Genomic DNA, 27,977 nt, shown 5'->3' with positions numbered 1-27,977 from the left:
TAGCATATGCACTAGCTAGTGGAATACAATACAGAGGTGTGTGGCACTCGGCAGGCAATGGTGGGTGTAACACAGCATTGGGCTCTGTCAGGAGTGCGCTGTGACTCGCAAGTGATGTTCGTCCCCTTTCCAGAGAGTAAAATAAAAAGTATTACACATCCGGCAGTGGATGTGTGTTTTATTAACTGTGAGGGGGGTTTCTTGCATAGTTTTGGTCGAATTTTTGTCGAATCCCCTTTGAATGGCTTGGTGTGCATGTGTATTAAATGTGCCCGTCAATAGCTACCCATGTTTGTATAAATAAACGTCAAGGGTGTCTACCGGGATTAGGCACGGTAGAGCATCAGACATGTCAGAGCTTCACTAGTGGTGTAAATACATTCCACGTGGATTAATTGCATGCATAGTCGCCTTTTAATGAATATCACGCAAATCGTCATGGTGATAGGTACGTACGGTTTGTCCAGCATGTCCTAGGTGTGTCTATAAATATATATTTTTTAAAAATAATAAAAAACAGTGGCCGGCCCTGGGGATTGGGGTCAAAAAAATATAATTAGGAGACAGGCCCTGGGGGATGGGGTCATCAGGGCCAATAAATTAGAATAAGAAGGGGAACCACACAGCCCCCCTTCTTAAAAAAATAAAATAAATAAAAGACTGGCATCGTGCCGGAGGCCATGCCCCCTCCATGCAGCACTCTGCAAACGCGCCCCCAACAGGCATCTCCAGTATGCGCCAGGGAGCTGCGCTGCAGACAGGTGTTCTGAGGCCAAGCCCCTTTTTACACCTCTCTGCAACGCAGCTCTGTGGCGCTTACTGGAGGTACCTAGTGGTCTAGTGTGACCCTAGGGACCCTTAGGATTCAAGGGGACTTAATCTCTCAACTTAGAACAGCCACAGGGCGCGTTTACACAGTGGTGAAGGGAGGGGACGGGGCCTGAGGTGACGTGTGCAAACACGCACCATGGCACGTTTTAAATTGGGGATATAATTTCCCTTCAATACTGAGGGCCCCTGGGGGCTAACTAGCCCACCAAGTGCTTCCAGTAAGCGCCACTGAGCTGCATTGCAGAGAGGTGGTCCAGGCCGTGCCACTTTTTACACCTCTCTGCAACGCAGCTCTGTGGCACTTACTGGAGGTACCTAGTGGGCTAGTTGGACCCTAGGGACCCTCAGGACTCAAATGAACTTAATCTCCCAACTAAAAACGGACACAGGGCGTGTTTACACAATGGTGAAAGGAGGGGACGGGGCCTGAGTTAACGTGTGCAAAAACGCCCTGTGGCCTGTTTTAAGAGGTAGTTTTAATCTCCATGCCCTATTATATACTAGGGGCTTATAGAGGAGGTAAGGCTAATCACAGGGGGACCCCAACGCATAATGTTCCCTAGTGTATGTAGGTGTTTTCACTGTATTCTAAGTGTCTTTTAACATAGCACTGGCTCTAGGACTGGTTAGTCAGACTCAGTTACCACCAGTATCCGTCTGAAAAAGTTGAGGGTACAGGATGATTTTGCAACAAGGCTTCTTTCTGCTCTTCTTTTTGTTCTTTCTGCACGTTATCCTTCTTCCTGCACTTATCTTCGTATTTGAGGACTTCTGTTGCTTCTTTCTGCACTTCTTTTGTTTCTTTCTGTGCATTTTTTCTTCTTTCTTAACATGTCCTATCTCTGTAGGCATAGTTAGAAATTAGCATTTAAAAAACCTTTGAAATTAACAGAAAAAACCATAGGTTTCAGGCATGTTATAGTTAGGAATTAGCATTTAAAAAACCTCAGAAATTCACTGAAAAAACCATAGGTTTCAGGGGTGTTATAGTTAGCTGGACTTTTCACTTGTACAAAACCATTGAAATTCCCCCGTTATAGTTAGTTCAGCTAACTATAACTCGCGCGCCCGCAATGCACTGCTGATGACGTCACATATTACATCACTCATGACATGGTCAGTGACATCACTCATTACATCACTGATGACATCTCAAATGACATCACTGATGACATCATCCTTGTGATAGAGTGGCAGACCTCCTCTCACCCTAATATAACCTTTGATACACACATTCAAAAATAGAGACTAAAATTTTCAAAACAATGGACATACCAATACCAGTTACAACAACCTCTTCAGTAATTCTAAGATCCACATACACATCCACTCATTCACCAACAGTCCAATACAGTCACTCATACATGTACTCACTCATCATATGTACTCATACACCTATACATCCTGTTACACAATGCCACTCATCCATAGAGTTACTCACACACATAGTCACTCATGCTAATAAAGAATCAAACATACATTTACTTGCATATACAGTTATACACACACCACCACACTTACTTCTACGGAAACTTACACATACTTAGTCTTTTAAACAATCACTTATAGAAACACATACTTATTCATACAGGAACTCTTTCAATCTCTCACTCTCACATATACTCACATATACACACCAATAGTCACATATACTAGTTTAAAACATATGTAGTTACTCATAAAGACACTATTGAGACAGTCATTCACTCACTAACACACCCATACACACACTCATCCACCCATACAGTCCTGCACACATACTGTGTTCAACACATACAAAAAGTGAGTCACTCATTCATGCACCTATGCACTACATAATACCCCCACCGAACCATGCAGACACTCAGACTGATACTCAAAAAACCAACTAATAACCTATATAGACACCCATGTAGCTACTCACCAACCCATGCAGTCACTTATACACAAAGTGAGAGACTGATACAGATATTTACATATTTAAACATCACTCACTAAGCCATGTATTCACTATGATACACTTAATCAGTCAGTTACACAATCAATTTTTCAAAAACAAATCATCCATTTAGACACTTATATACCCATTTATTCTTCCATCGACCTTGAGATATACATATATAAAACATATTTAATTTTCAGAATAACACACATTCACTGGATGATGTCATCAGTGATGTCATCAGTGATGTCATTTGAGATGTCATCAGTGATGTCATGAGTGATGTCACTGACCATGTCATGAGTGATGTAATATGTGACGTCATCAGCAGTGCATTGCGGGCGCGCGAGTTATAGTTAGCTGAACTAACTATAACGGGGGAATTTCAATGGTTTTGTACGAGTGAAAAGTCCATCTAACTATAACGCCCCTGAAACCTATGGTTTTTTCAGTGAATATATATATATATATAGTCATGTGATCAAGGTCCCACGGGACACAAACGCATTAAAGCTGCAGTATGTTAACAGAATAAAACTTACCAGCAACAATTCTGTGGTCCGTGCTCCATCGTTTGGAAAAGGTCGTCAAGCGGCGGGTGAACGGCTTTCGATGTATATATATATATATATATATATATATATATATATATATATATATATATATATATATATATATATATATATATATATATATATATGAATTGGAACTCGGAGCTCCTGCTCATAACACTTGATGTGTGCTCCTTGTACACATGTATCAGGAACAAGGATGGTCTATGGGCTGTTGAGTATTTCTTATGTATTAGACCTATGATGTATGCACAGCATACAAGAATGTTACTAGAAATGCTGCTCTTTTGTTTGGAAAACAATTTATTTCTTTTCAATGGCCAGATGTACCAACAAATTCAGGGTGCAGCGATGGGGGCCAGTTTCTCCCCCAGTTATGCCTGTTTGTTTTTGGGCTGGTGGGAAGAACTGGTCCTCATGCGGAAATATGAAGATTTTTATGCTACAAAGATTATTTCCTGGTTACGTTTTATCGATGATCTTTTATTGTATGGCGAGGGAGTGAGGAAAGTGCCATGAAATTTATTGTTGAGATCAACCACAATGATTTTAATCTTAAATTTACTTCAACCATTAGCAAATATACAGTGACCTTTTTAGATGTTCAAGTTTTAGTGGAAAATAATGTCTTAACTACAACTCTCTTTGGGAAGCCCGCTGCTGGAAATACAGTACTGCATGCGTCCAGTGCCCATGCGCCCCATTTAATAAAGAGCATTCCGTGTGGGGGGATGTTGCGCATTTGACGCATATGCAGTCAACAGGAAGATGTGGAGACCAAACAGGCAGAAAGTCGTGCAAGGTTTTTAGCAAGGGGTTATAGGACGGAGACTGTAGATTCCGCCATTAAAAGATCATGGGTGAAGGCCAGAGAGGATTTGTTAACCTACAAGGCCAAAATCCCTCAAGGAGAGACAGTCGAAACCCCACAACCGGTAAACAACATTTACCACAAAACATTTTCCCCGCAGGGAATCACAACCCGGTCGTTAAAACGACCACGTTGTGATTCCGCATACCATTACTCCGCAAGTCGGAACAACGACTTGCGGAGGGGGGGAGGTGTTGGATTTAAAATCCAACACCTTCCCTAGTGTCCACACTGACTGGAGTTGGAATAGTAAATTATACTATTCCAACATCCAGCGCCCCCCCTCCGCAAGTCGTTGTTCCGACTTGCGGAGTAATGGTATGCGGAATCACAACGCGGTCGTTGTAACGACCGCGTTGTGATTCCCTGCGGGGAAAAAGACGGTGGGATGACAACATAGATTCCCCACAACCTGTTAGACTTATTTTAACATATTCCAGGCAGGAGAAACAACTGAGAAGTATAGTAAGACGCAACTGGCACTTTATCCAAGATGATCCGGTAATAGGTAGCCAGATGCCTTCTAATCCATCTATCACATTCAGAAAAACTATGAGCATGGGCAATATGCTAGTCAGTAACAGTCAAGAGGAATGTCGTAAGGATATGTGGCTAACAACAAGGAAGGTTTTTTAAATGTTTAGCATGTAAAGCCTGCCAATTTGGTACAAATGTAAAAACCTATATAACTGCTTTCTCCGCTAAAGTGAGAGAAATTAAACAACATTTAACATGTAAAACAGAATTTTCTGTTTACGTTTTAGAATGCAGTTGTCACCTTAAATATATAGGAAGTACCAAATTAGCTGTCCATGAGCGTATCCTGCAACATATCCGGGCAATAACTAACAAGGATCAAAATTACCCGGTTGCCAGACATTTCCAAAGTGTACATGATAGCAACCCCAGGCATCTTAAATATTATGTTATTGAAGCCATTCCCATTACAAAAAGAGGAGGAGATAGAGAGGTCAAATTGAGGCGCCTTTAAACGAGTTATATACTCGAGTATGATTCGAAATATCCGTCCGGTCTCAATAACACAGAAGATCTTCACACCTTTCTTTAAATTGGGTGATATTCCTCCCATAAGATAACATTATCCAAGGTCACTTTCAGTACATAGTCGTTCACAAACTGAGATTATTTTCAGGTACTTTTAGCCTTTATAATGTAAGTTGGTTACACATTTTAAAGGGATTTTATACTTATTTATGGATATTTTTTATATTAGTTTGGTTTTATGGATTGGTCTTAGGCACATAGGGGCAGATTTATAACGGACTTGCGCCACTTTTACGCCACCGTTGCGTCACTTTTGTGATGCAGCGGCGGCGTAAACCCTGCGCCATGTTGTGCCCCATTTACAACGTGACGCATCTAGGGAGATGCGTCACGTTGTAAAGCTTGCGCCACATGTGGGCGTACCTGCACAGGGGGAGGCGTTCCGGCGCAGGAACGCCTCCGAAAAGTGGCTGAGTGAAATCTACAAGATTTCACTCAGTCACTTTTCCGGCCATGCTGCGTCAAAACCCTGCGCCTGCTTGAAGCAGGCGTAAGGATTGACACAGCATTGTAACAATAGGGCACCCCCGAGCCTTGCTGGAGCTGCGTCGCGCTTGCGACGCAACTCCAGCAATGCGCCAACCTTCCGCCATCAGATGCGTCACGCATCTGTTTATCCTTGCGCCACGATGCGCTGCATTGTAAATGCGGCGGATCTATTGTGGCGCAAGGGTAAACTTTCGTGACGCATCTTCCCTGGCGCATCCATGCTGATTTGCAGGGATGCGCCAGTGAACATAAATCTGCCCCATAGTTTTCACTATAGTGGTTTTAATTCCAATTTTATGAAATCAGGTTTTATATGATGAATTTTGATATTTATTGTATTATGACTTTTGTAAAAGAACTCTATAGATCCCTTTTGTACTTGACCTATTAAGGTTAATCTAATTTTCATGCCTAAATTTGCACATTTCAATATCTAGAATCCTCAGCAATCTCTGGCAATTTTAGGGCATTTATGCAAAAATTGCCCCTTCATTTGGCAATTACGTACTGTAGCACAGTCACTTTAAACTGATATAAAAAACGTCATTGGAGACAATAGGTGTGGTAAGGATACCTACACCTAGTATGTGGAAGCAAAACATACACAAAGGAAAATTGAATTGTTTATATTCTGAGATAGTTTTTGCCCCAGTATTTTTATATGAGTATCTATTCATCAATTAAACTCTTCTGACGTCATTCCTCTTAGATTTAGTGACATATGGGACATGTACTTTAGGATATTTATCATCATCATATCCCAAAAACGTTTTTATTCTTTAAGTAAAAAAATGTTTCTTTTCATTTCTTTATTTCTTATTCACAGTAGGGGCACTTTTAGAATTATTCAAGACAATTTTATATTCATGGTTAGAAATGGGAGCTCTTTTTAATTACAAGCAGTTATGCCGGTATAAATTTCTTTCATGGTTTGATAAAATTGAAATATATTCATATAGATCTATATATAGGTTGTAAACATTATAGTATTTTACATAAATGAATTCAACCTTTGACTATGTTTTTTTCCATAATGTATAACAAGCATTCATGCATGTATTATAATGGCAAGATCTCTCCACTTTCTATTTCTATGATTTGTTGTAAGCACTAGCACTTTAAAAAGTGGAAGAAAATACTGAGCTGTGTCATGTGATCAAGGCCGCTTGTTCGGCTGAAACGCGTAATGGCAGGCAAAGACAAATAATTGCAGCATGTACTTGAGGTCTTCCCGGTGAGGACGTAGAAACGGCATTCCAATCGAGGTGGTTTGAATCTATTTTATTGTTAGTTAATCCAATCAAGGAAATGTCTATATATTAATTCCCTTATAACCTTTCTGCGTGAAGGAGTCAATGTTAGAAAGCATGGATGTATCAATTTTCAAATTTTATGGATCTTTGTTTTTATATTTATCCAGTCACTCAGTATCCCAAATTTCATGATCTATCTCCTCCCGCCTCATACTATTTTTTGATCTTTTTTAAATGTATTTATACTTTGTGTTTTCCTTGTATGCCTCTTGGGTGAGAGTACCTGCTCATAGAAAAGTGTTGTAGTTAATGTGTGTGCGTATAATGAGATGTTTTCAATGCAATTTAGCTCATGCCACATCGACGTGGAAATCATTTACTGTGTTAGGTAGTACAGATAGGCAACTTTACATATTTGCATGTTGCTGAAAGTAACACATACATGCTTGGGTGGAGTGTATTGTGAAAGAATGTGATTGTGAGTGGTGCGTAAGGTGGAGGGGACTGGCGTCCACTCAAAGGGGGAGAAGAGCAACCACATCCCTGACTATCCAATACAGGTCCTAGGATGGAGTTGCATCAAGTTTTTACTGGAAGCAGGTGTCCGTGTAGATAGATGTTGTCTACCATATGGACCAAGGGCATGAGTTTGGCCAGCTGCATTGACAGATGGACGATTGGCAATGGTTCGAATGAGCTGCAGAGCTTCATAAAGACACCTATTATGTCCTTCTTCCCCAATCTGAGATGTTTATGCTACAATTTCTGTGTCTCCTACAGGAACCACTTCTGGATCTGCCTGAGTTTGTTAGGTGTCCCCATGGCACAGGTGTAGCTTTGCAGTTTGTTGTTAAGGGTCAACGGGGAGACATTCATGGATCATGTCAATCCCTCAATGTTATAGATTATCACACCACATGGAGTCCTGCTAGTCAAACAAGTAATTCTTTGAAAGAGGTGCCCTTCTCCAAGAAACTTACCTGTGAAAAATGGTTCTCTCACATGGTTACCTTGTTAAATAGTATGGGGCTGGCTCATCTTAGGATAGGTACGATGTGGTAAGCGCTGTATGGGAGAGGCCCATTGCTCGCCAAGGAATACTTTTCCATGAAATTCCAGAGAAAATTAACTCTGGTATCACACAGGTTTGAGTTTGGGTCTGCAAATTTATCTGGGGTATCTTCAGTTTGGGTGGTGGAGGTGGTGTGACAAGCATCAGTGGTGACTGGCAGTGACGTAGTGAAAGATCAGTCATCCTGCATGACCCAATAGTCTTCTAAAGTGACACAGTGTTGTGTGTAGTCATGATGCTGGCTGTCTTCTGCAATACCCTATCAGCCTTTCCTTAAGTATTATCATCCATTGGCTCCTACACTGAATGTACTATGAATGAGAGAGAAAGAGTGATATAGATTTTTTGGCTCATTGGCATGTGGTAGGATGGGGTTGTCAGCATAGTTATGTTTACAAACAGGGCCAGACTGACTATCAGGCGTTTTTAGCTGGGGTGGCAGGGTGGGGTCCAGGTTCACTGAGGCAGGGGGCCAGTTTTGTTGCTGTGGAGCTGCAGGCGCTTCCAAATGAACAATGCAAAACAAAATATAAAAGCATTTGTTTTGCATTGTTTATTAAGGAAAGTCCGGTAGCCAGTCCGGCCCTGGTTTGGACAGTCCTTAATGTTGGCTGATCACCAATAGTGCAGGTAGTGAGTTGGTGAAATTTTTTCAGAGAAACTACAAAAGCATATGATTGAGATTGCACAGAGTGCTGTCTAGCATTTGAAATATCTAACATTGGTGTGAGGGCATAGCTGCTGACATGTGGTTGTGCCACTTGTAATACTAAGTCAAAATATATACTTTTTCTTTGTGGATTGCTAAAAAGATAAAAACATACCAATCAAGCAAAGGTTTTTGCTTGAGGTTTTACATTTGTGAATTTGTTCTAAAAAATATAAGCACAAGACTAGAAGTAGGATTAGAAAGGGAAGATGTCAGATAGGAGTAAGTAGAAGCACAATGCAAAGTAGAAGAATAGCAATAATAGTTGGAGTAAGAGGAAGGGTAAGGGTAAGTAGATGGGAGAAGTGGAAGTGGGTGTGTACTGGTTTAAGAGTAGGAGTAAGGTACAAATAAGGAGGATTAGGAATAGAAGTACGAGCAGGTGGAAAGGTTGCCATGCATTGAAGTAAAAGTAGGAGTAGGGATATGACTGAGTGTAGGAGAAAGCTGAAAGTAGACATAAGGGTAAAAATAAAGAAAGGCATGTGAAAGTATATATATATATATATATATATGCATGAGTAATAATTGTAGCAGTAGGAGTGAAGATGGGAGGAGAAGTGAGCACAGTAGTGGATGTAGGGGTAGGCGTAGAAATATGCTTGTGGCAAAGGAAGCAGGGAATGTAGGACTACAATTATGGACAGGTATGAAGATAAATGTAGGAGTAGGGTAAGGCATGGGGTGGTAGGGGATGTATGGTTAGTAGTAGAGGTAGAAGTCGGAGGAGTAATAGTAAGTGTAGAGTGAGGGTAGAAGAGGGGGTGCCTTGTGGCATTACATGGATGCTTCCCCATCCATTCATTGGAAGGGAAGTACTATTTAGCTGAACTAGTCCAACTAAAAGCTATGCTCATAAGGTAAAGTTAAAATCCTGAAGTGGGCTGACCCAAAATGTGAATGCCACTTTCACCATGTAATTACTTAAGGGGGGGCTGAGCCTAAGCAACCAACAGGTGAAGTGTGAATACCCCAAGTCATTGCTGTGGATTTCTGATTGCTTCATCTCATGACCTCTGCCAACAGCTAAAACTATTTGTAGGTATTTCCGACGAAGAAAGGGCATTTATTTTCACTAATTGCACATTTAAAAATGCATATTTTTAGAAGTACGTGTACACAGCTAATACTATGTTTATTTTAACAGGTCATTTATATACACAGAAATCCAAAGGATGTAATGAATTCCCTTCATCATTTTAGCAAAATACTGGTTGCAATGGATGAACTTCATTCTTTTGAAGATACCATGGATCGTTTTCTTGCAGGAAATGGTAATTTTTCATATTCTTCCCATGATAGTATGCATTTTTTGATTACCAGCTTTTGCCTCAGAATTGATTAGATATGACGATTTAATGGGCCCTAATGTACCTATTCTCCACTTTGACCATAGCCTAAGCTTCAATCAAAAAAATATATGGAAAAAGGCATAAAAAGCTGTTTTCAAGCTAATAATGCAGTTTCTAAAAACAATGGGTTATCACAGAATCATAGAAGCATGATCGGTCTTCCAATAGAGATTAAATGGATAGATGGTGACAAGAAGAGACTCACAAACATGGGAAGTGTTTTGGGACATGTTCCTTATTTTTCACTACACATGTTTATGTCACCATTCAAAATATTAGATAGCACACTACGTACATTTTTGGATAGGGCAATTAGGAACTTAGCTCCCGGTTGAGTCCTCTACTGTTAAAATAATGGCAATTTTAGAAGTAATACCATTACTGTCACCAATTATTGACATATTTAGAGTGTGCCTAGCAAAGGGGGGGGGGGGGTTCAACAGTTAACATCCATTATTATTATCCCTCATTTACGAATTCTTACTTCTGCAACCAATAGCTGCCAGAAATATTGTCTGACATTATTTGCTCAGCCAGTGTTCTTGCAAAATATACATGGAGTCATTGTCTTGGGGCTAAGTTACTATAGCACAATGAGTTCCGTCCATTTAGTAGATGTCGATGTTTTTCTTTTGATGACCCAGTTTTTTTATTTTACCGTGAGTGAGTCTTCCTCCCTGTGTCTCACCTACAGTAAATGGAATGAGTGTGTTTACCGCCATTGTCTGCCTTTTAAAATATTGCCATTGCAGGGCAGCTCAGGTAAGGGGGACTGAGATGGTTACACGTGAACATATATACACATCGTGTACACACATGTGGAGGCTGAATTTGTGAGACCACCATTGTACACAACCCAGTAGTTGTGCACAGGTAACCTGGAGCATAAGCGACCTTGTCAGGGTAGGTGCGGACCTCGGTTGTCCTTATAGTATTAGTGGATATTCATAGATAGGTAAGAAGAGTTTATTGGTGAATCTGTAGTGCTTCACTGTATTACACACAAAGGTAAAATCTGCTTAAAAGGGCAGTTGTGCTCCCCTTACGTCTTAACAGTCCAGCAAGTTGTCAAATTAGGGTGAAACATACACACCAAGTTTAAATATGCAAGTCCCAATAACATATGTTTATATTTTAAGTGCCATAAAAAAAATCATATTTCTTTGGCTCAGGTCATAATCAGGTTTATCCCCTGATGGACCAAGTTAATTACTCTGCTCCCCAGTAGAGGAAACAAAGCCCACCCCACACAAGAGGAGCAATTATCAGTGAGATAGGAAGGAAGGGGTGGGGTTGAAAATCTGCATCTGTTAACTAACTTTCATACTGCACCGAGGTTGGGAGATTCTATTTCCACTGAATAAAAAAGGAAGCCCAGACATTTGGAGCCAACACAGGAGGAGCTCCTCTTTGAAGTCTTAAAGTAAAGGTATCTGACAGCGAGCTCTCACATAGAAAACTTGAAGGTGCCATATTGGATTGTCCCTGAATGCTATGCAGGAGGGATGGGAAAGGGGTGGAGGAAAGATGTGGCATCCTAGGATTGGCCAGGGATGCCTGGCTTTTAGAATTTTCCACCCATACTTACACACTCCTGCATAAGGCAGAGACAGAGAACAAGACCCTCGACCTGGAAGATGGTGACAGCAAAAATATGGACACTGGAAGGAAAAGTCCCTTGATGCCCTCCTAGGGATAACTGGCCAAGTACGGTAAAGGATGTCATCCTAAAGACTGTGTTATCTGAACTTCAGGTAGCGGCTGTGGCAATGCCCAACCTAGAGTCCAATAAGATAGGTACTGTGGGGTCAGACCCCAAGATGAAGGCAGGAAAATTCGCCTGTAAGGAATTGTTGCTCTGAGCTGCTGAGGCCCTGCCTTAGGGAATTACTGCCCTGTGTACTTAGGTGTACCAGCCGTGAGGCCCCGTGAAATACTGGCTTTAATCATTCAATCAATAAAAGGATTTATAAAGCGCAGCAAATCACCCATGAGAGTTTCAAGGCGCTTGAGTTGCTAACTGCATAGTGGTGATCTGTTCATTCAGTCGCAATGAGGGAAAAACAAGGAGAAAGGCATGAAAACGATGGAAAAGCAAGGAGTAGGTATTCAAAAAATGGGGGAGAACGCAAAGAGAAAGCAGTGAAAATGAAAAAAAAGGAAAGACAAGGCACTCAAAAAATTGGGGGGAGCAAGGTGAAAGCAGTGAAAACAGGGGAAACGCAAGGAGAAGCCACTAAAAAAACAGGGGAATAAGCAGGAGAAAGCAGTGGTAAGTGAGGGAAAATCAAGGAGAAGGCACTCAAATAAACAGGAAAAAGCAAGGAGAAAGCAGTGAAAATGAAGGCAAAGGATAAGAATGTGCTTAAAAAAACAGGGGGATAGCATGGCAAAAACAGTTAAAGTGCGGGAAAAACAAGAAGGGATTCAAGAAATGGGGGAATAAGCAAGGTGGATGCAGTGAAAAAGAGGGAAAAGCAAGGGGGGGAACTAAAACAGCAAGGGGAAAAAGTGAGGAGAAAGTAGTGAAAACACTCAAGAAATCGGGGAAAAAGCAAAGACAAAGCAGTGAAAATGAGGGGAAAGCAAGGAAAAGGCTCCCAAAGATAGGGGAAGAAAGCAAGGAAACGACAGGAGCAATATCGATGTAGTAGCACAGGGAGAGCTAGGCCTTGGGCCTGCTCAATAGGGTTAAGTTGCAGCCTCCATTAAGTAGCTACTGGGAGGGCTGCTGGGAGGTGGTGGGAGGAGACAGGCGGGAGCAGGAAGAAATGGCCGGCAGACGGAAGCGACAATGATGGAAAAACAAGGAGAAAGCAGTGATAGAGAGGGAAGATACTCAAAAAATGGGAAATGGAATGAGAAAGCAAAAAAAACAATGGAAAAGCAAGGCGAAGGCCCTCAAAAAGCAGAAGAAAGCAGAGAAAAATAGGGAAAAGCAAGGAGAGAGCAGTGAAAATGAGGAGAGAACAAGGAGAATACACTCAAATAAAGGATGGAAAAGCATGGCGGAAGCAGTGAAAACAAGGGAAAAACAAAGAGAAGGCACTCAAAAAATTGGGGGAAAAAATCAAGAAGACAGGACCAAGAGTGATGCAGCAGCACCGGGAGAACTGTGACTGAGGTCTTCCTGCCAGTGATTTGCCTGGTAGTGCATCCCCCAGTGTGATGGTGCAGAATTAGGGTATGCCTGCTGTGTCACTACCAGGTGGCCAGGTGGAGCCTGTGTTGAGTGAAAGGATCGTGTGCATAAGCCTGGGATAGTGCTAGACACGTCTTACTGGGACTGTCGCTCTGAGTTGTCAGAAGGGCAAGCTGAAGAGGACTTTGCCTGGCAGAATTCTGAAGAGTTCTATGAGAAATTGGGTTATTGGTTGGGGGGGTGTTAACACTTCTCAAGCAACAACCACAATCATTGTAAGGAGGAAACATGTAAGTCGCTAAATTAACTTGTGTCTACATTCTGGTTGCTTGGCACAAAACTAGTCAGGCTTAACTTAGAGGCAATGTGTAAATTATTTATTTAGTAGACCATCAGTAATAAAGGGTAAACACAGCACAGGAAAAATCCAAGACTATTCTGAAAAATAGAGTAAAACTTGATTAATAAATTGAGACCAAAATGACAAAAAATCCAATTAGTAGAACCAGAGATATGCAATTTCAAAGATTTAGGTTAAAATATCGTATTAAAGCTTTGCAGTCATTTGGCCATTCTTGACAGGGGGAAGTCACAAGTTGAGCCTGACCCCAATGGAGCACAGGTCAGATACAGACCAGTTTAGTCCCACTGAAAAAGTGACCTTCTCAAAGTCCTGTGTGAAGAGTCCAATTTGGGATGGGGAGGCCGTGAGGAGCACGGTGCGTCCCAGATGGTCGCTGATGTCCTGCGAAAAGCAGGCCAGGCATCGTGGATGGTTGTGACTGTAGCGCAAAGATCCTGCCATGTGTCCTCGATTGTCATTGCTGGGAGCTTCGTGTTAGCGATCTCCATGAGCTGCCGATGCCTTAGTGCAAAGTGCAGGCCTTGCTATGCCTATTGTTGCTGGCAGTCACTGTAGCGAGAAGAGTCGGGTGCTTTACATTGGCGGTCGTCACAGGCTGGAAGAACGGGCCCGTTCGCAGTCACAAATTGCTCAAAACCTCAAGATTTCTCACTTTTCTTCAGATAAGTGCACTCTGATGCCAGTCAAGGGCCCAGGACCTGGAGAGGTTCCTCTTAGTGATGAGGCGTTGCTCGGATAAGAAATGACCTTAAAAAAATGAAAAGACGAGGCGTTTGACAAAACAGGAACTAGTTGGTTTAGTTAAATGTAGTGGCTTGGAGAGTATCGACAGAGTAGCGTCTGAGAGAAAGTCTCTCCCTCTACAATTTATACCATTCGTGAGGTACAATAAACTGACCTGGCATTCTTGGCCTAGTCATAAACAATAAGTGCAACCATCTGATAAGGGGGACACAGGTGGCTCTTTACCTCGGGGAAAGCTAGTGTGGGCCAGAATGTATGTGTCCAGCATGTGATAACTACTTGTGGTGTGTATACAGTGTACTGATTGCCTGAGTGTTCCTAACTTTATGTGGCATCTATCTTTGTGATATTTTGGGAAGGCGTGCCTTTGGCCAAACGTGTTTTATTGGGATCAATTTCCTTAGACCTGTTTGTGGTGTAACTGCCTAGTGGAGGGATCGATCAGGGTTTTCCCTGGGTGCGCGACTTGTCTTTGGGCTAAGTATAACCCCACCTGTGATAGGCTTGGGTTTGGGTCGCAGGGCCTGTCTGTCCGGTTTCTGTGACTCAGGGTTGATGGGGAGGTCACCTTGGGGGTATCCAACAGCAATAATATCAGTTTTTTAAAATGTGTACAATTAACATGGCGATCATTGATATGATTTTACCGACATCCTCAGTATTGTGCTTACAGTTGTCATAGCGTACACCAATATTTTCTTTACTGATTTTGACATTGTTGTGCATGTATAGATAGTGACATACATTGACATTGTTTCTACTGGTATCAACATTTTAATGCGTTCAAAGATTATGGCAGACATTGATTTTGTTTCTACTGGTATCGACATTGTTCTGCAAGCACATTTTATGGCGTGCATCTACATTGCATTTATTCGTATTCACGGATATTAACAGTGGGACTCACTATAGCAGGGCTCAGGTAGGTCCAGCTGCAGGTCCAGTTGTAGCAGGTCAGCTGAACAGTTTCAGAGAGGACTCTGGAGCTTCTTCTGTGCCTGCAGTTCAGAGCAGGTCTGCAAGCTGACCCTTGGATTCACTCAGGTAGCTTGTAATGAACAGGAGGTCCAGTTTCCTTCTTGGAGAGCAGGGGTGGCCTCAGGCAACAGGGAAGTCCTTCTTCTCTAGTGTCCACAGGTCAAGGAGTGTACTGAAGAGTTGGCATCAGTGTCCAATATTTCTACCTGGTGCCAGCTTTAAAGTAGGAGAAGCTTCTAGGCTTCCCCCAACATTCCCTTCCCCCATTCCTGGGTCTAAGGAGTCTGGGGTTATAATAGTCTGGAGTCAAGTTATTTTTGAGTGTGCTGAAGCAGCCCCTTTGAAATGTCTTTGGGGGCAGAGAAAAGCTATGCCCTTAACATCCTGTCAGTATGGGCCAGCCTGACAACATCTAGTGCTCATTTGTCTCACTGTCTGGGAGAAATACACAAAGGCCAGCTGCCAACTTCACCCAGTCATATGACCCAGGATACGGCCACAAAATGGTTAGGACTAGAAAATGACAACTTTCTAAAAGTGACATTTTCAGAATTGTGAATTTAAAACCTGCTTTACCATTTAAGAGGATTATAAATGTCAATTCTTTAGAGACCAAACATGACATCGCTGCCTGTTCCCAAACAAAAGATTTCACTTATTAACTATAAAAAGGTAACCCAATGTTATCATATGAGAGAGGTAGGACTCACAGTAGTGAAAATGAATTGAGGAGTTTTTTCACCACCAGGACATGTAAAACTTAAAAGTATGCGTCAAACTTTTAAAATTCACTGCAAGCTGCCTTATGGGATGTTTAGAGCCTACCTAAGGGGTGCAGTGGTAAAGTGCACAAAGTTCTAAACACCAACAACAACTGTTTAAAAAAACTGAAGTGGTGAAGCCACAAAGTTTGGGGATGACCCTTCAGATAGGGCTAAGTCCAACAGATGCATTATTTGTCTATCAATTTGTCTATCAATTTGAGGATGAATGCCCATAGGCACTCCTAATTTATCCTATAGGCATGAAAATCCTTTGATTGGGGGCATGGACACTGTTCCCACAGAGGACAGGGGTATCTAGTGTTCTGGGTTGGTTCGCTCGGGGAACATCAGTCTTCCTAAGACTGAGAGGGCTTTGAGAGGTCCTATGATGGGAAACATGAATCCTGGTCTCCTGGAGTACAAGGGGATCTAGGTTCCTGGGTGGTTCACATGGGTGGAGCTGCTGAGAGGAGAGGAAGCCAGTTCTTCCTTGGGGTGACATTAGCGTTCCTAAGACTCTGTAGGCCGACAACCCGTGGGGAGAGCTTCCAAGAGGAAAGGAATTCTGGTTCTCCTGTGGGAGACCTGAGCCTTTCTATGACCCAGAGGAGTTTGAAGGTCCCTGGGGTAGGGGAATGAAGCTTGGTAACATGTAGTGTAGGAGGATCTAAGTTTCCAGAGTGGTTCCCATGTGGAGCTGCCTTATGGGAGTCTGCTGTAGGTTTGCCAGACAGGAGACCTCAGCTCTCCTGACACCACCAGTGTGGAGGTGAGTGATTTTAGCATCACCCGGATTTCTGAGTGGCTTGTTTTTTCTTTACAGAAGGCAGTCATTCCTCAAGGGTAGTGGCAGCTATAGACCCCAGTGTAACTGCTGTAGGTGAGGGTCCTAGATCCTGTGAGAGGCCTGTAGCTGCATCTTGAGTGTAGTGACCCAGATAAGTGAGGGTATTGGATTGTGTATTCTCCAAAGGAAACAGTCAGTGACCCGTGGGGCAGTTTCAGACCTGTCTGTGTTGATGGCATCAGTACCGAGTCAGTGAGCTGTTGCCAGGAAAAGTGTTGCGTGACTCAGAGCAAGGATGGGCATACATCCGCTCAGGCAATGTAGGTGCTTGGTCTCTTAGATGCATCTGAACTAGAAGCAAAGAGGTTTTTGCGCAGTCTAGGTTTCCTGTGGAGGGAGTTATCCTGCTGGTTGGGCTTCGTGGGTGGTCTTAGTGTCAGATGCCAGTATAAGACATCTGTTGCAGCGGACAACTGGCAAATGGTGTGTCCGGTCAGATCCTGTTGTCACTTGTAAGTGCTGACTAGGCAAGAGTAAACATGAGCAATGGCTAGTTCTTCTTGTAGTTTCAGCTGGAGCATTTAGTAAAATGGGTGTGCCCACATTTTTTGCTTTTGATCACCTGACTTTGAGACCATTACTAGGAGTGAGTCTCTCTACCTCAGCGCCCTTGCATACTTATGTAGGGTACAAAAGGGTATGGGCTGCGCTGCAGGGCAGTGCATACCCCTCGGTGCCCTTACATAAGTATGTAAGAGTACCAAGGGGTATCCAATCCAGTGCATACCACTCAGACCCTTACATACTTATGTAAGGGTACTGAGGGATATACACTACAGTGCAGTGCATACCCCTCAGTGCCCTTACATAAATATGTAAGGACACTTACAGGTATACACCACAGTGCATACCCCTGGGTGCCCTTACATACTTATGTAAGGCACCGAGGGGTATGCACTGCAGTGTATAACACTCAGTGCCCTTACATACTTATGTAAGTGCACCGAGGCATATACACTGCTGTGCAGTGGTTTAAAAAGGTCTGAAAGAGGGTGCAGTCCCTCTATTTTTAAAAACCACTCCAGATTAAACTTTATCTGCATTGGTTTTTAAACACAGAGGGACTTCTCCCTCTTCCAGCGCAGTTAAATTAAAAACCACTGCAGATATATTTTGCAGAAGGAGTGGCAGAATCTAATCAGTAATTCTGTGTTACAAGACTAACAAGGAATTACCAAATTCCTCCAATTCTGCCAGCGGAATTAAAACTAGGCCTGGTCGGTAAATTTCGTTCCGCTCGCGGAATATGCGATATATTGACATTTTCACGTTCCGCGGAAAGCGCAAAAATTTCAAAACGTTCGCACTCTGCCGCGAAACATATTTTTCTTGCTTGCGCTTTAAAAATGCATTCTCGAGCGCTTGGTCGCCCACAAGTTTTCCTATCCGTTCGCGAACGCCACGAGATGTTGGATTGTTGGTAGCCGGTCACGCTATCCGATGAGAGTTTGCGATGACAAACACATAATTCGACCCAGGAACAGGAAATAAGCATCGGGAGCAAGATGGCAAGAAAAGCAACCTCTGCATCTTTGGGAAAGTTCCGCGTGCTCGCGGAGATTTTGAGCAATTTTGCGATAATTTGCAAAAGTCAACTTCGCAAATTCCGCCCACCCCTAATTAAAACTCCACCTACCCGTATTATTAACCCCTGCACAAGGGGGAGACTGAGAACAAGAACCTAGACCTGGAAAGCAGTAACAGAAGAATTATGGACAACTGGAAGGAGAATCCACTTGATTCCTTCCTAAGGACTCTGTCTCCAGCTCATCCCAACACTAGACAAGCCTGTGGCTTTGGCCCCTTTAGGACCAGATGGGGAAATATTTGCACTCCACAGATGCATCAAGTGCCCTGCAACTCAGTCAGGATGCTCTGGGTCTTGTGGGCAGGAGGGTGCTCGGCTGGCTAGTAGCAGAGGGGCTACACAAGAACCCTCCACCAGCAGCAGATGAGCTCCAGGAAGGAGAAAAGGAGAAGGTGCCAGGATGTACTTTCCTAATATTGCCTGGTGGTCACCCCAACTTTAATTAATTGTTTTGTGGGCAGAGGGTGTGTGTGTCAATACCCTTCCCAGAGGCTAATTTGGACCTAGGAAACCCATATCCTAAGGGCCTAATGTGAAGTGGAAATGTCCCAGGGACCCCATCGCCTGGGACACAGTAGCAGAGGCCAAAGGCACGTGCATTACCTGCGCCTTTGTCAGTGTCTGCGGGGGCTAAGCCCCCATAAGAGAAGACCTCCACTCTGCTCTTGCCTTTGGTGGAAGCCAAAACTATGCTGCATTTGCTCACAGCCAAGGTGGGAGTCATTTAAGACATTGCTTGCTCAGGCCAGATGAGGGAGTTGGAAACTGTGATAACGGCTTATTTTCTTATGAGGAATGTATCTGGAAGCTGTCTGAGGTGGTGAGGCCCTTGGAGTTCGCCCATTTCTCTCTATGATGTACACAGATATGGGTGCCCCGGGTGGGACCCATCTAAAATAAAAAAGTGACAAGAAAACAGCAACAAAGAAAATGAGCCACTACTAAAATGTTCTCTCTCTGACCTGGAGTGGCCCATAATTCTCTGTGCGGGCTAGTTGGCATGTTGTTTATTGTTCTTCGTTTTGCCCCAAGGAGATGCAGGGGTACAACCAATTATTTTCCAGCATTGTGGGTGCTGCAGAGTTCAGCACCTCTCTTCAAAAGACAGTTCAAAATTCACCCTAAGTTGCTAGGGCCATTGATGACATTACCCCCTGGAAAGATGTGCATTATTTCAGGATACTCCCTCAGGCTGTAGCTTTTGCCTCACATCTTGGGAGTGCAGTGACTCCTAGTGGTCAGTGGTATGGCTGTGTTTCGTTTAGGCTCATGAGTATAAAGAAAGACTCTAGGCACATGGAATTGTGACTTTTCATGGTTTATTTAAAGTTTTATTGACAACTGTGTTGATGAACAGTGCAATGCTCATTGATAGTGAATGCATTTAGACATTTTACTGAATCTGTTGGTTTTAATGGTGAATCCTATTATCTGATTATGTCCTTATATTTCAATGAAGTAATCCCTTGACATATCCAATAGGGTTCTCTTATATTTTAATGTGGGGATCCCTTGGAAAAGCGAACAGGCTTGCCTTATAGTTCAATGTGGGGACCCCTTGACAAAGCCAATAGGCTTTCTTTATATATTGATGTGGTGACCACTTGACAAAGCCAATACGCCTGCTTTACTTATTATGACACCCCCTTATTATGTGATGCTATATCTTGTATTGTGGGGGTATTGTGATTATGGTGTTCGAATCACTAGGGGTGAAATGTGATTCAAGAATGTCTCCAAAGGTATTTCATTTAACCTTATGTATATATTTGTGAGTTAATGCATGGTATTTAGTAGTGTGTGTGTGTGTGTGTGTATGTGTGTGATAAACGTAAATTTACAAAGAAAATGCACTGACTGGAAAATGATTTGTTGGCTGTTGTTGCATGCCAGTGGATGAAGTTTACTAGTCCACACCACCTCCCCTGAGTAGGCCTGGACTGCTCTGGTTAGTCCCTCCTGTGAGAGTCAAGTGCTACAATCGGGTATTTGATTCCCAGTAAGGAGACAATTGTGGACCAATTACTTGCACAGGACTCACATACTGCACAAGTAATAACCCAATTTCTTACAGTTACCATTACATATAATGAGTTGCTTCACAGTGTATATGAATTACTCAGTATTCATTCATTTATGCTTTACCAACAGTGCCATTTTGCTGGAAATCTTTCTAATTGTACAGATTGTGTGTGGGTTTGTGTGTGTCTGTCTGTAAGCACTAATCTCCAAAGCTTTGATATGTGCAGGTTAGATATTCATTTTGTATGACATGTTGGACTAATAGAGATGCATCTCTTTCCTCCCTCAGCCCTATGGGTACCTTTCACACCATGTTAGCACAGGACCTGGGCACTTCCTTCAGTACAGTGCTAGTGATAATACCTTTAAAATTCCCTAACTTTTCAGTAGACACCATCACATAAACGTGTCCTCCCTCTTTTGTCAGCCACATAGCTCACCTCACTGAAGCATACAACCTGTTCTGAGTGATAAGAATCTAGGCCCAGATTTATTAAGATATTGCATCACAATTAAGTCACTTTTAAGGGACATCCCCAATGCAAAATCCATTTTGGCATTTACTAAGCCACTTAAAGTCTATTTATGTGACTTTTCAGGGTTTAGTAAATACATTGCAATACTTTGCATCGAGTGGGCATTATTTGGGTGAAGCGTAGTCGTTCCTTTGCATCAATCCATGCATTTTGATGCAAACACAGGTCTACAAAGACTTGTAAATCTGAGTTTGTGCCAAAATAGTGAGCCTACTTAAAAGAGGTGCAACAAGGAGAAATATCTTATTTACTCCTCATTACTTCCTCTTTCCATGTGTGCTGCCTTCTGCAGCACACTTAGAAAGGAATATGCCTCTAAGGATTGGTTTTTGTACAGGAAGGTGCCCCTGGAATACAAATATGTTATCACATGAACCTCAAAATTTCACACTTTGATATTATAATATAGTTCTTTTCACTTCCTCACTTTCATGATCAAAAAATAACCATCTTTCTCCTTTACTTCATCTTCCTAAACCAAATTGTTTGCTTACAGCTGCTAACATATTGATTATCTTCTTTTCATTGTTCTTCAACTTGAAACAAAATGGCCTTTTTTATTGCAACTGAGACATGCCACCAACTACCTATGACAGCTCATATAATTTCCTAAATATGCCTTACTCCCACACCAGAAATACCCTTTGTTTTCTGTATCTCTGTTTTTTCTTTTCCAGCCAGGTCTGGTGGCTCAGATTGCACAGGTTTGAATTGCAGCAGCTCCACTTAACCTTTCATCCTCTTGAACTTAATACAATGAGTATCACTGAGTTGGGTAACAATAAATATCTTATATTTCAGGACAAAGATTCATTTTGGGTGAACATGCTCTTTACTGGTACTAATGTTATCGTCTGACCCTAATTTCAAGCCTTAGGCTTCCCACTGCTCAAACTGACCACCTTGCAAAGCCTACTCTTCTTTTTTGTCAGATTGCAGGATTTCCCTCACGCAGGTGGCAGGAATTATTGTATCTCTGGTGCTAGCAAATGCCTTCCACACTGTAGACCTTCTGGTTGACAGCAAAAGCTGTGGTAACATTTTCCTACTCCTTTTCTCGGTCAGCAAGTCTCTGATCATTTTCCCCTTTAATGTCACAAAGGGCATGTATCCATTAAAGACTTAGATATACTAAAACCACATTTTTCTAGGATAACATTTTAAAAATTGTCAAATCCCCTTTCAAGGCATCACCATTGCCTTCCCTCACAGTCAATTCCTTCCTACACAAAAGTTTTAAAATTTTGTGAACTTGAGTAGTTAACATTAATTAATGGAAACAAAAGGTTCTCCATCCATAGCATCCAGATTCACTTCAAATCCTTCTGTAAGAAAATGGATTATAATTATTATTATTATAAATATTATTATTATTTGGGGTGGGTGACTTAAGGAATAATCACAATCATTGTCAGGTTTAATCCTCAAAGTCACCAAATTAACCTGAGGTCAACCCTCAGGTTGCTATGGCACAGACCAGACAAGATTAGCTTAGGACAATGTGTAAAATATGTTTGCAGTTCTAAAGTAAAAATGCTAAAGTATGAAAATGTCAGACAGAATTAGAAAAATGTAGTAAAATTGAATAAAGAAAATGAGACCAAAATAACAAAAATCCAAGAACGGGAACTGTAGATAGAAATTTTTAAGTTGAAATAGCACCCAAAACACACAAATTGCAAATGATAGTCAATGGTCACTGAAACCGCAACCTAAGCTTCATTTGAGGCTGAACACGATGGAGCATGGTTCAGATATGCCAACCAGGTTCTGATCAAAGATTTTACCTTCTGACTTAGGGGATGATTTAGATATAGGCAGCCGGCCCACCGGTCCGCCATGGAGATGGAATAAATTACTCTGACCCTATGACGGAGGGACCGTCTATTTAATTAATAAATTAACACCAAGCAGGTGGTCATTTATATAAGAATTGCCAGGAACTGCCTTCACAGAGGTTCCTGTGGATGCATTTTACTCTTTGCTAAAGTGCCGCATCAGCAGGACTCTGCCCTGTAGCACAGAGTAATTTATTTGTCTTACAAACACAAAATCCTGAAACAGGATTTTCTTTTTGTAAAGAAAATTATAATTCTCCCCTTGCCATAGGAGTGTTCTCCCATGCTGGGGGGCAGGGCCGGACTGGGAACCGAAACCGGCCCTGGCAAACTGCTCGGCCGGCCCCCGGTGGGAGGAAGGAGGGTGTGCAGCTAAGCACTTTGCTAGGGCTGCTTTCGGCCGATTCTGTTACAGGGGGCCAAGATTGCCGGCCCCTGGTAGAAGAAACAGCCCCCCAGGGTCCAAAACCGACCCCCACCCTGGCGGCACAACAGGAAAATGCCCGGTGCCCTCTACGGCCAGTCCGGCCCTGGTGCATTATATTGTGTTTACTGTTCCTTACCACCAGGTAAGAAGCAGTAAAAAATGACTTCATGTCAGCCCATCTAAATAGGGCGAGTGGAACTTCATGTTGGCGCTATGTATACTCCGTCGCTGTTATGACAGAGTACATATAATGCCGATATATTAATCACCCCTTACATATCCATCCATTGAAATTGGGCTGCACGAGATGTAGCTTTTCCTCCAATGGTCCATACTCCACAGGAGAAGCTTGGCCACAGAGGAGACAGAGTAGTCTCTGCAATGGCCAAACTGAAGCTTCGCCCACATTTAAATCTGGCAGGCAAACCTTCATGTTGACATTTTGTATACTCCATTGCTATTGTGACGGACTGTACATTATACATCTCTGTACTGGGTAGAAGAAGGTATAGGTCCAGTCCTCTGAGGCTCCTCTCGGATCACAGACTGCAGGGCCATACCTATTGTGATCTTCAGCTCTGTTCTAAAGTGGTTGTCTGAAGGTGCCACATTTAAATCTGGCCCTAGCTAGTTGGTGAGAATGACTAATAGGCATACCCTAACCAATGGGCTAGAAGTTCCAGGAGCCAACCCCACCCACTTCAGGCATTTTCAAGATAGCAAATATCTGCCGACCCATCAAACGTGGGCTCTGATGGCAGGGTGTGTGTATGGGGGATTTATTATGGTATTCCTTGGGTCTTCCCCTTCTAACACTAAAATGTAGTTTGAGGCAGCCACTGTAAACACAACAATGGTGATTCAGGCATCTGGTAGGACAAAAGCAGAACCCTTCACCAACCAGGCAGTAGATCGATAAGGGTCGTGCTGGCATCCTGTTCACTCCCATTTCAAATGTGATCATTCAAAGGTTGAATTGCATAAATGTCAGAGCTGTCATAACAGCCATCTTCTTTCAGCCCAGGCAATACTTCAAGAAGGCAGGGGAAAGGCACTTAACTACAAATATATAAATAATGGTGTTAATAGAGAAGTTTTCTAAGACTTTGGAGGAACTATGTTTATTAAACTGCATAGAAATAGATTGTTTGTAAAGCATCACTGGTGTTAAGAGCTTGGACGTGGAATTAACACATTTTCAACTCGATGAGTGAATAAACTGTAAAGGTTGGATTTCTTTTCACATGCAAGAAATTCTTTACAAAACAACTTGCTTTGTGTTATATCCATTTGTCTGTCTATGTTCTCTCCGTTTTCAATACCTAACAACATGCATATTTAGATTAAAGGGAGTGCCAGGAATACCTCCTCTGTTATATTTTGTGAAGCAAAGAGTTGCTTAATGTAATTGTTCCAAAGAATGATAAAAATGAGCACATTATCATCTGTGTAAAAAACAACCTGCATTATCTGTAGGTGTGTGCATTATTAAGCCTGGGTGACATTTATCACACCTAGCAGTGTGCACAATTTTTCACGCCAACATCACCAGTGAGGGATTGTATATAAAAACAAAATATGATTTGCCGGTAGAACTCAGCATTTACATTTCCATATTGCGCTTGAAGTACAAATAAAGGTAAATTTTCTTACAGACAAGGCACCATGGATTGAAATGTCTTCATTCTGAAGACCCCTCTGTCATTCCCTCATATTCAGATTAAAAGGAAGCCCAATTACACCTTCTTTCAAATTATTTTGGGGAGACAGAGAGACTGACACAACAACCAGATTCTTTGTTCAGTCAACAGGTTGTGATAAGGTTCATGTTAGGTTCCATGGGGACTTCCAGGTGCATCTACTCATAAAAGGCAACCTTCATACTCTGGATGTTATAACCAGGTAGGAACAAAGAGGCCTTCCCAGCTACTGCAGGGTTGGAAGCTCTGATGGGTACCAGTCAGAGTGTGGTTAGCCCATAGTGTGGGCCCTGGAACTTGGGGTCAAGGCATTGAACGTTTGTGTCTAAAGCTACCCAGAATGCACTTCTGCAGGCCCAAGAAGGATTCCTCTCCTCAGGCAGGATAGAAAGCTCTAACTGAGTCCTAGTAGGTCCAGGGTTCAATTACCTGGGCCGTGGCTCCATTTTCTACCCCATTGTCTCAAAAAGAGCCCAATACAGGTTTCTGCAGGTAAGGATAAATCTCTTCTCTAGTAGCAGTGAACAGTTGGAACCAAGTTCCTGGTCAGAGTTCTGGCAGACCTGAAGTTTTATCCCCTGTTCCTGGGGTCAGTTTGCCAGTTTATGGTGTCATAAAGTGCCCAGGACGGGGTTCTGAAGGCCAGGTGAAAGCTCCTCTTTTCTGGCAGTTTTAATACATTTGACCGGGTCACCGGTCAGAGGTCTGATCTGGCCTGGATTGCAGTACCTTGGTCCTGGGGTTCATTTGCCATCACATGGTGTCACAAGTGTCCAGGACTTGGTTTTACGGTCTTGGGAAGGGCTTCCTTGCTCTGCAAGGTTGAAAGCTCTGACCAGGTCCCTACTCAGAGCTCTTTTCTGGTTTGGGATGTAGTTCCATTCACCAACCCACAGAGTTAGAAAGTGCTCAGGACTGGGTTTTGCAGACCAATGGAGACTCCCTTGATCTGTCAGGGTTCAAAGCTTTGACTGGGCCACTGATCACAGCTCTGGCAGGCCCACGTCCCTTGGTTCTGGGGCTCTACTTGCTAGCCTGCAGGGTCACAAAATCACAAGGATGGGTTTATGCAGGTACGGGGAGGGCACATTTGCTCCAGCAGGGAGAAAATCTCTAAATAGGCCCCAGTCAGAGATTTGTGAGGCTTTGCATGTTAGACTGTGAAAATGGGCTGGTGCTAGTGCTCCATTTGATGACCCAGGGTGGCGTTTACAATCATTGCAGCCTTCAATATGATTGAAATGAACTCACCATGTTAAAAGGCTCCCCACTTCAGCAGGGCTGAAAGCTCTGACAGGTCCTGATTACAGCTCCAGCAGGCCAGAGTGTGTTCCCTTGATCCTGAGCCCCATTTTATCCCCTGGGGAAGCACAGGGGCCCAGGGTGGTGTTCCACAGACCAAAAGAGGGTTAATCTCTTTTAGAGAAGTTAAAATGCTCTTACCGGTCCTGGTGAGAGCTCCAACTGGACATAGATACATTCTCTTGAGTTGGGTCTCCATTCTCTAGACCATTACATAACACAGTGTCCAGGATTGGGTTCCCCAGGCCTGGGAAGGTTTCTCCAACTCCAGTAGAGTTGAAAAGCTCTAATCAGACCCTAGTCTGAGTATGTTTGGCCCTGACTGGAGTTTGTGACAGGGGCCCTGAGCTTGGGCTCTATTTTCTTTCCCTGCGGGGAGAGCGGCTTGCACTGTTTGCAGCATTCCAGAAGCCTAGCAGCAACTCTGGACACTTCCAGGGTAAAATGTTATTAGCCGACCGCAGACAGAACTCCAGCTGGTCAGTAGATCCTAATGCCAAGACTCCAGTTACCATCCTAGGGTGCCCTTTCTTCCCCAGGTAGCCTCCTTAGTGCACACAGAATGTCCCATCCCTCTCATACTGGAATGTGTGGTACAACCAGGCACCAGTCTTTAAGGTGGGCTGTTAGGTCCTCTGCCATGGGAAATACAGAAATCCTTGTTACCTTTCCTGTCAAGCAATAACCTCCCGGGATTTGTGCAATCTCGTCTTAGTGCTGCACCTTGATGACTCCAGATGACCTTGGACCGAGTGCATGTGACAGTGGTAATATATATTTGGATGTCTGCCCTATCATGTTTTGCTGTTGCTTTCTGTGCTTACCATGGTGACTATGGGTATCATGAAATCAGGGTTTGATTCTTGATAGGAGCCTGAGAAACAGTCTCAATATCCAAGAAAAGTACCAGGAGTGCAAATTATCAGCTCCTGAATCTGGAAGGTAGTGACAAAAATAACACTATAGTACTCTTTCAGAACACTCTTGAAATTGGTGTTCTTCAAATCATTTTGCAAGGATTCATTGGAATGCAATTGCTGTGCCATCAGCCATCGTATTTCCAGCTCCAATAGTTTATATTAAAGTTACTGCAGTTAAAAAGTTTGAAGATGGATCTTGGAATTAAGCCCACAGTCCAATTTGAGGTTAGTTATTGCCTGTGCCAGTCCCTGTCTGTCTGCACCCCTTCAATGCTCATCACTGAGTATCCTAGATGTATGAAGCATTTGTTTGAAAACAATAGAGAGTTCAAAGCAGACCACTCACCTAAATACTAGAAAGAATGGAATAGGGCATAGGTTCTATTTTGTTGGTTTCCAAAATGGGACCATGATTATGAGGGATTTCTGGGACCATTTTTACTGTCACAGTAGAGGTGAAATTCTTGGTCTGAAATTGTGTTACAATATAATTCATAATGTGCACAGGTGGGTACCTCATCATAGCTTCAGGACATAGGCAAGAGGGAATGGCGAGTTAGAACAGTGTAAGCGTAAGTGCCTAATGATCAGAGCAAGTTCAAATATGAAGTGGCAGCTCATAACAAAGAGGAGCTAGGTAAGAGAAAGCAACCTGCCCCCAGATTGGGAC

The 27,977-nt window shown here is 42.8% G+C and overlaps 1 protein-coding gene across 10 annotated transcripts in view; it reads left to right on the top strand.

Annotated features, from left to right (window-relative positions):
* LOC146817850 (amine sulfotransferase-like) overlaps positions 1-27,977 on the top strand; it is a 600,799-nt gene that overhangs the window by 396,328 nt on the left and 176,494 nt on the right. For all 10 annotated transcript variants that reach the window (XM_085611324.1, XM_085611327.1, XM_085611325.1 and 7 more), the window contains one exon: positions 9,931-10,057. In XM_085611324.1, the coding sequence (XP_085467450.1) occupies positions 9,931-10,057 (127 nt within the window). The remainder of the gene's footprint in view (positions 1-9,930; positions 10,058-27,977) is intronic.

Source organism: Triturus cristatus, chromosome 6 (genome assembly GCF_964204655.1).
Source record: "Triturus cristatus chromosome 6, aTriCri1.1, whole genome shotgun sequence".
NCBI lineage: Eukaryota > Metazoa > Chordata > Amphibia > Caudata > Salamandridae > Triturus > Triturus cristatus.
This window is presented reverse-complemented; position numbering and strand designations above follow the sequence as displayed.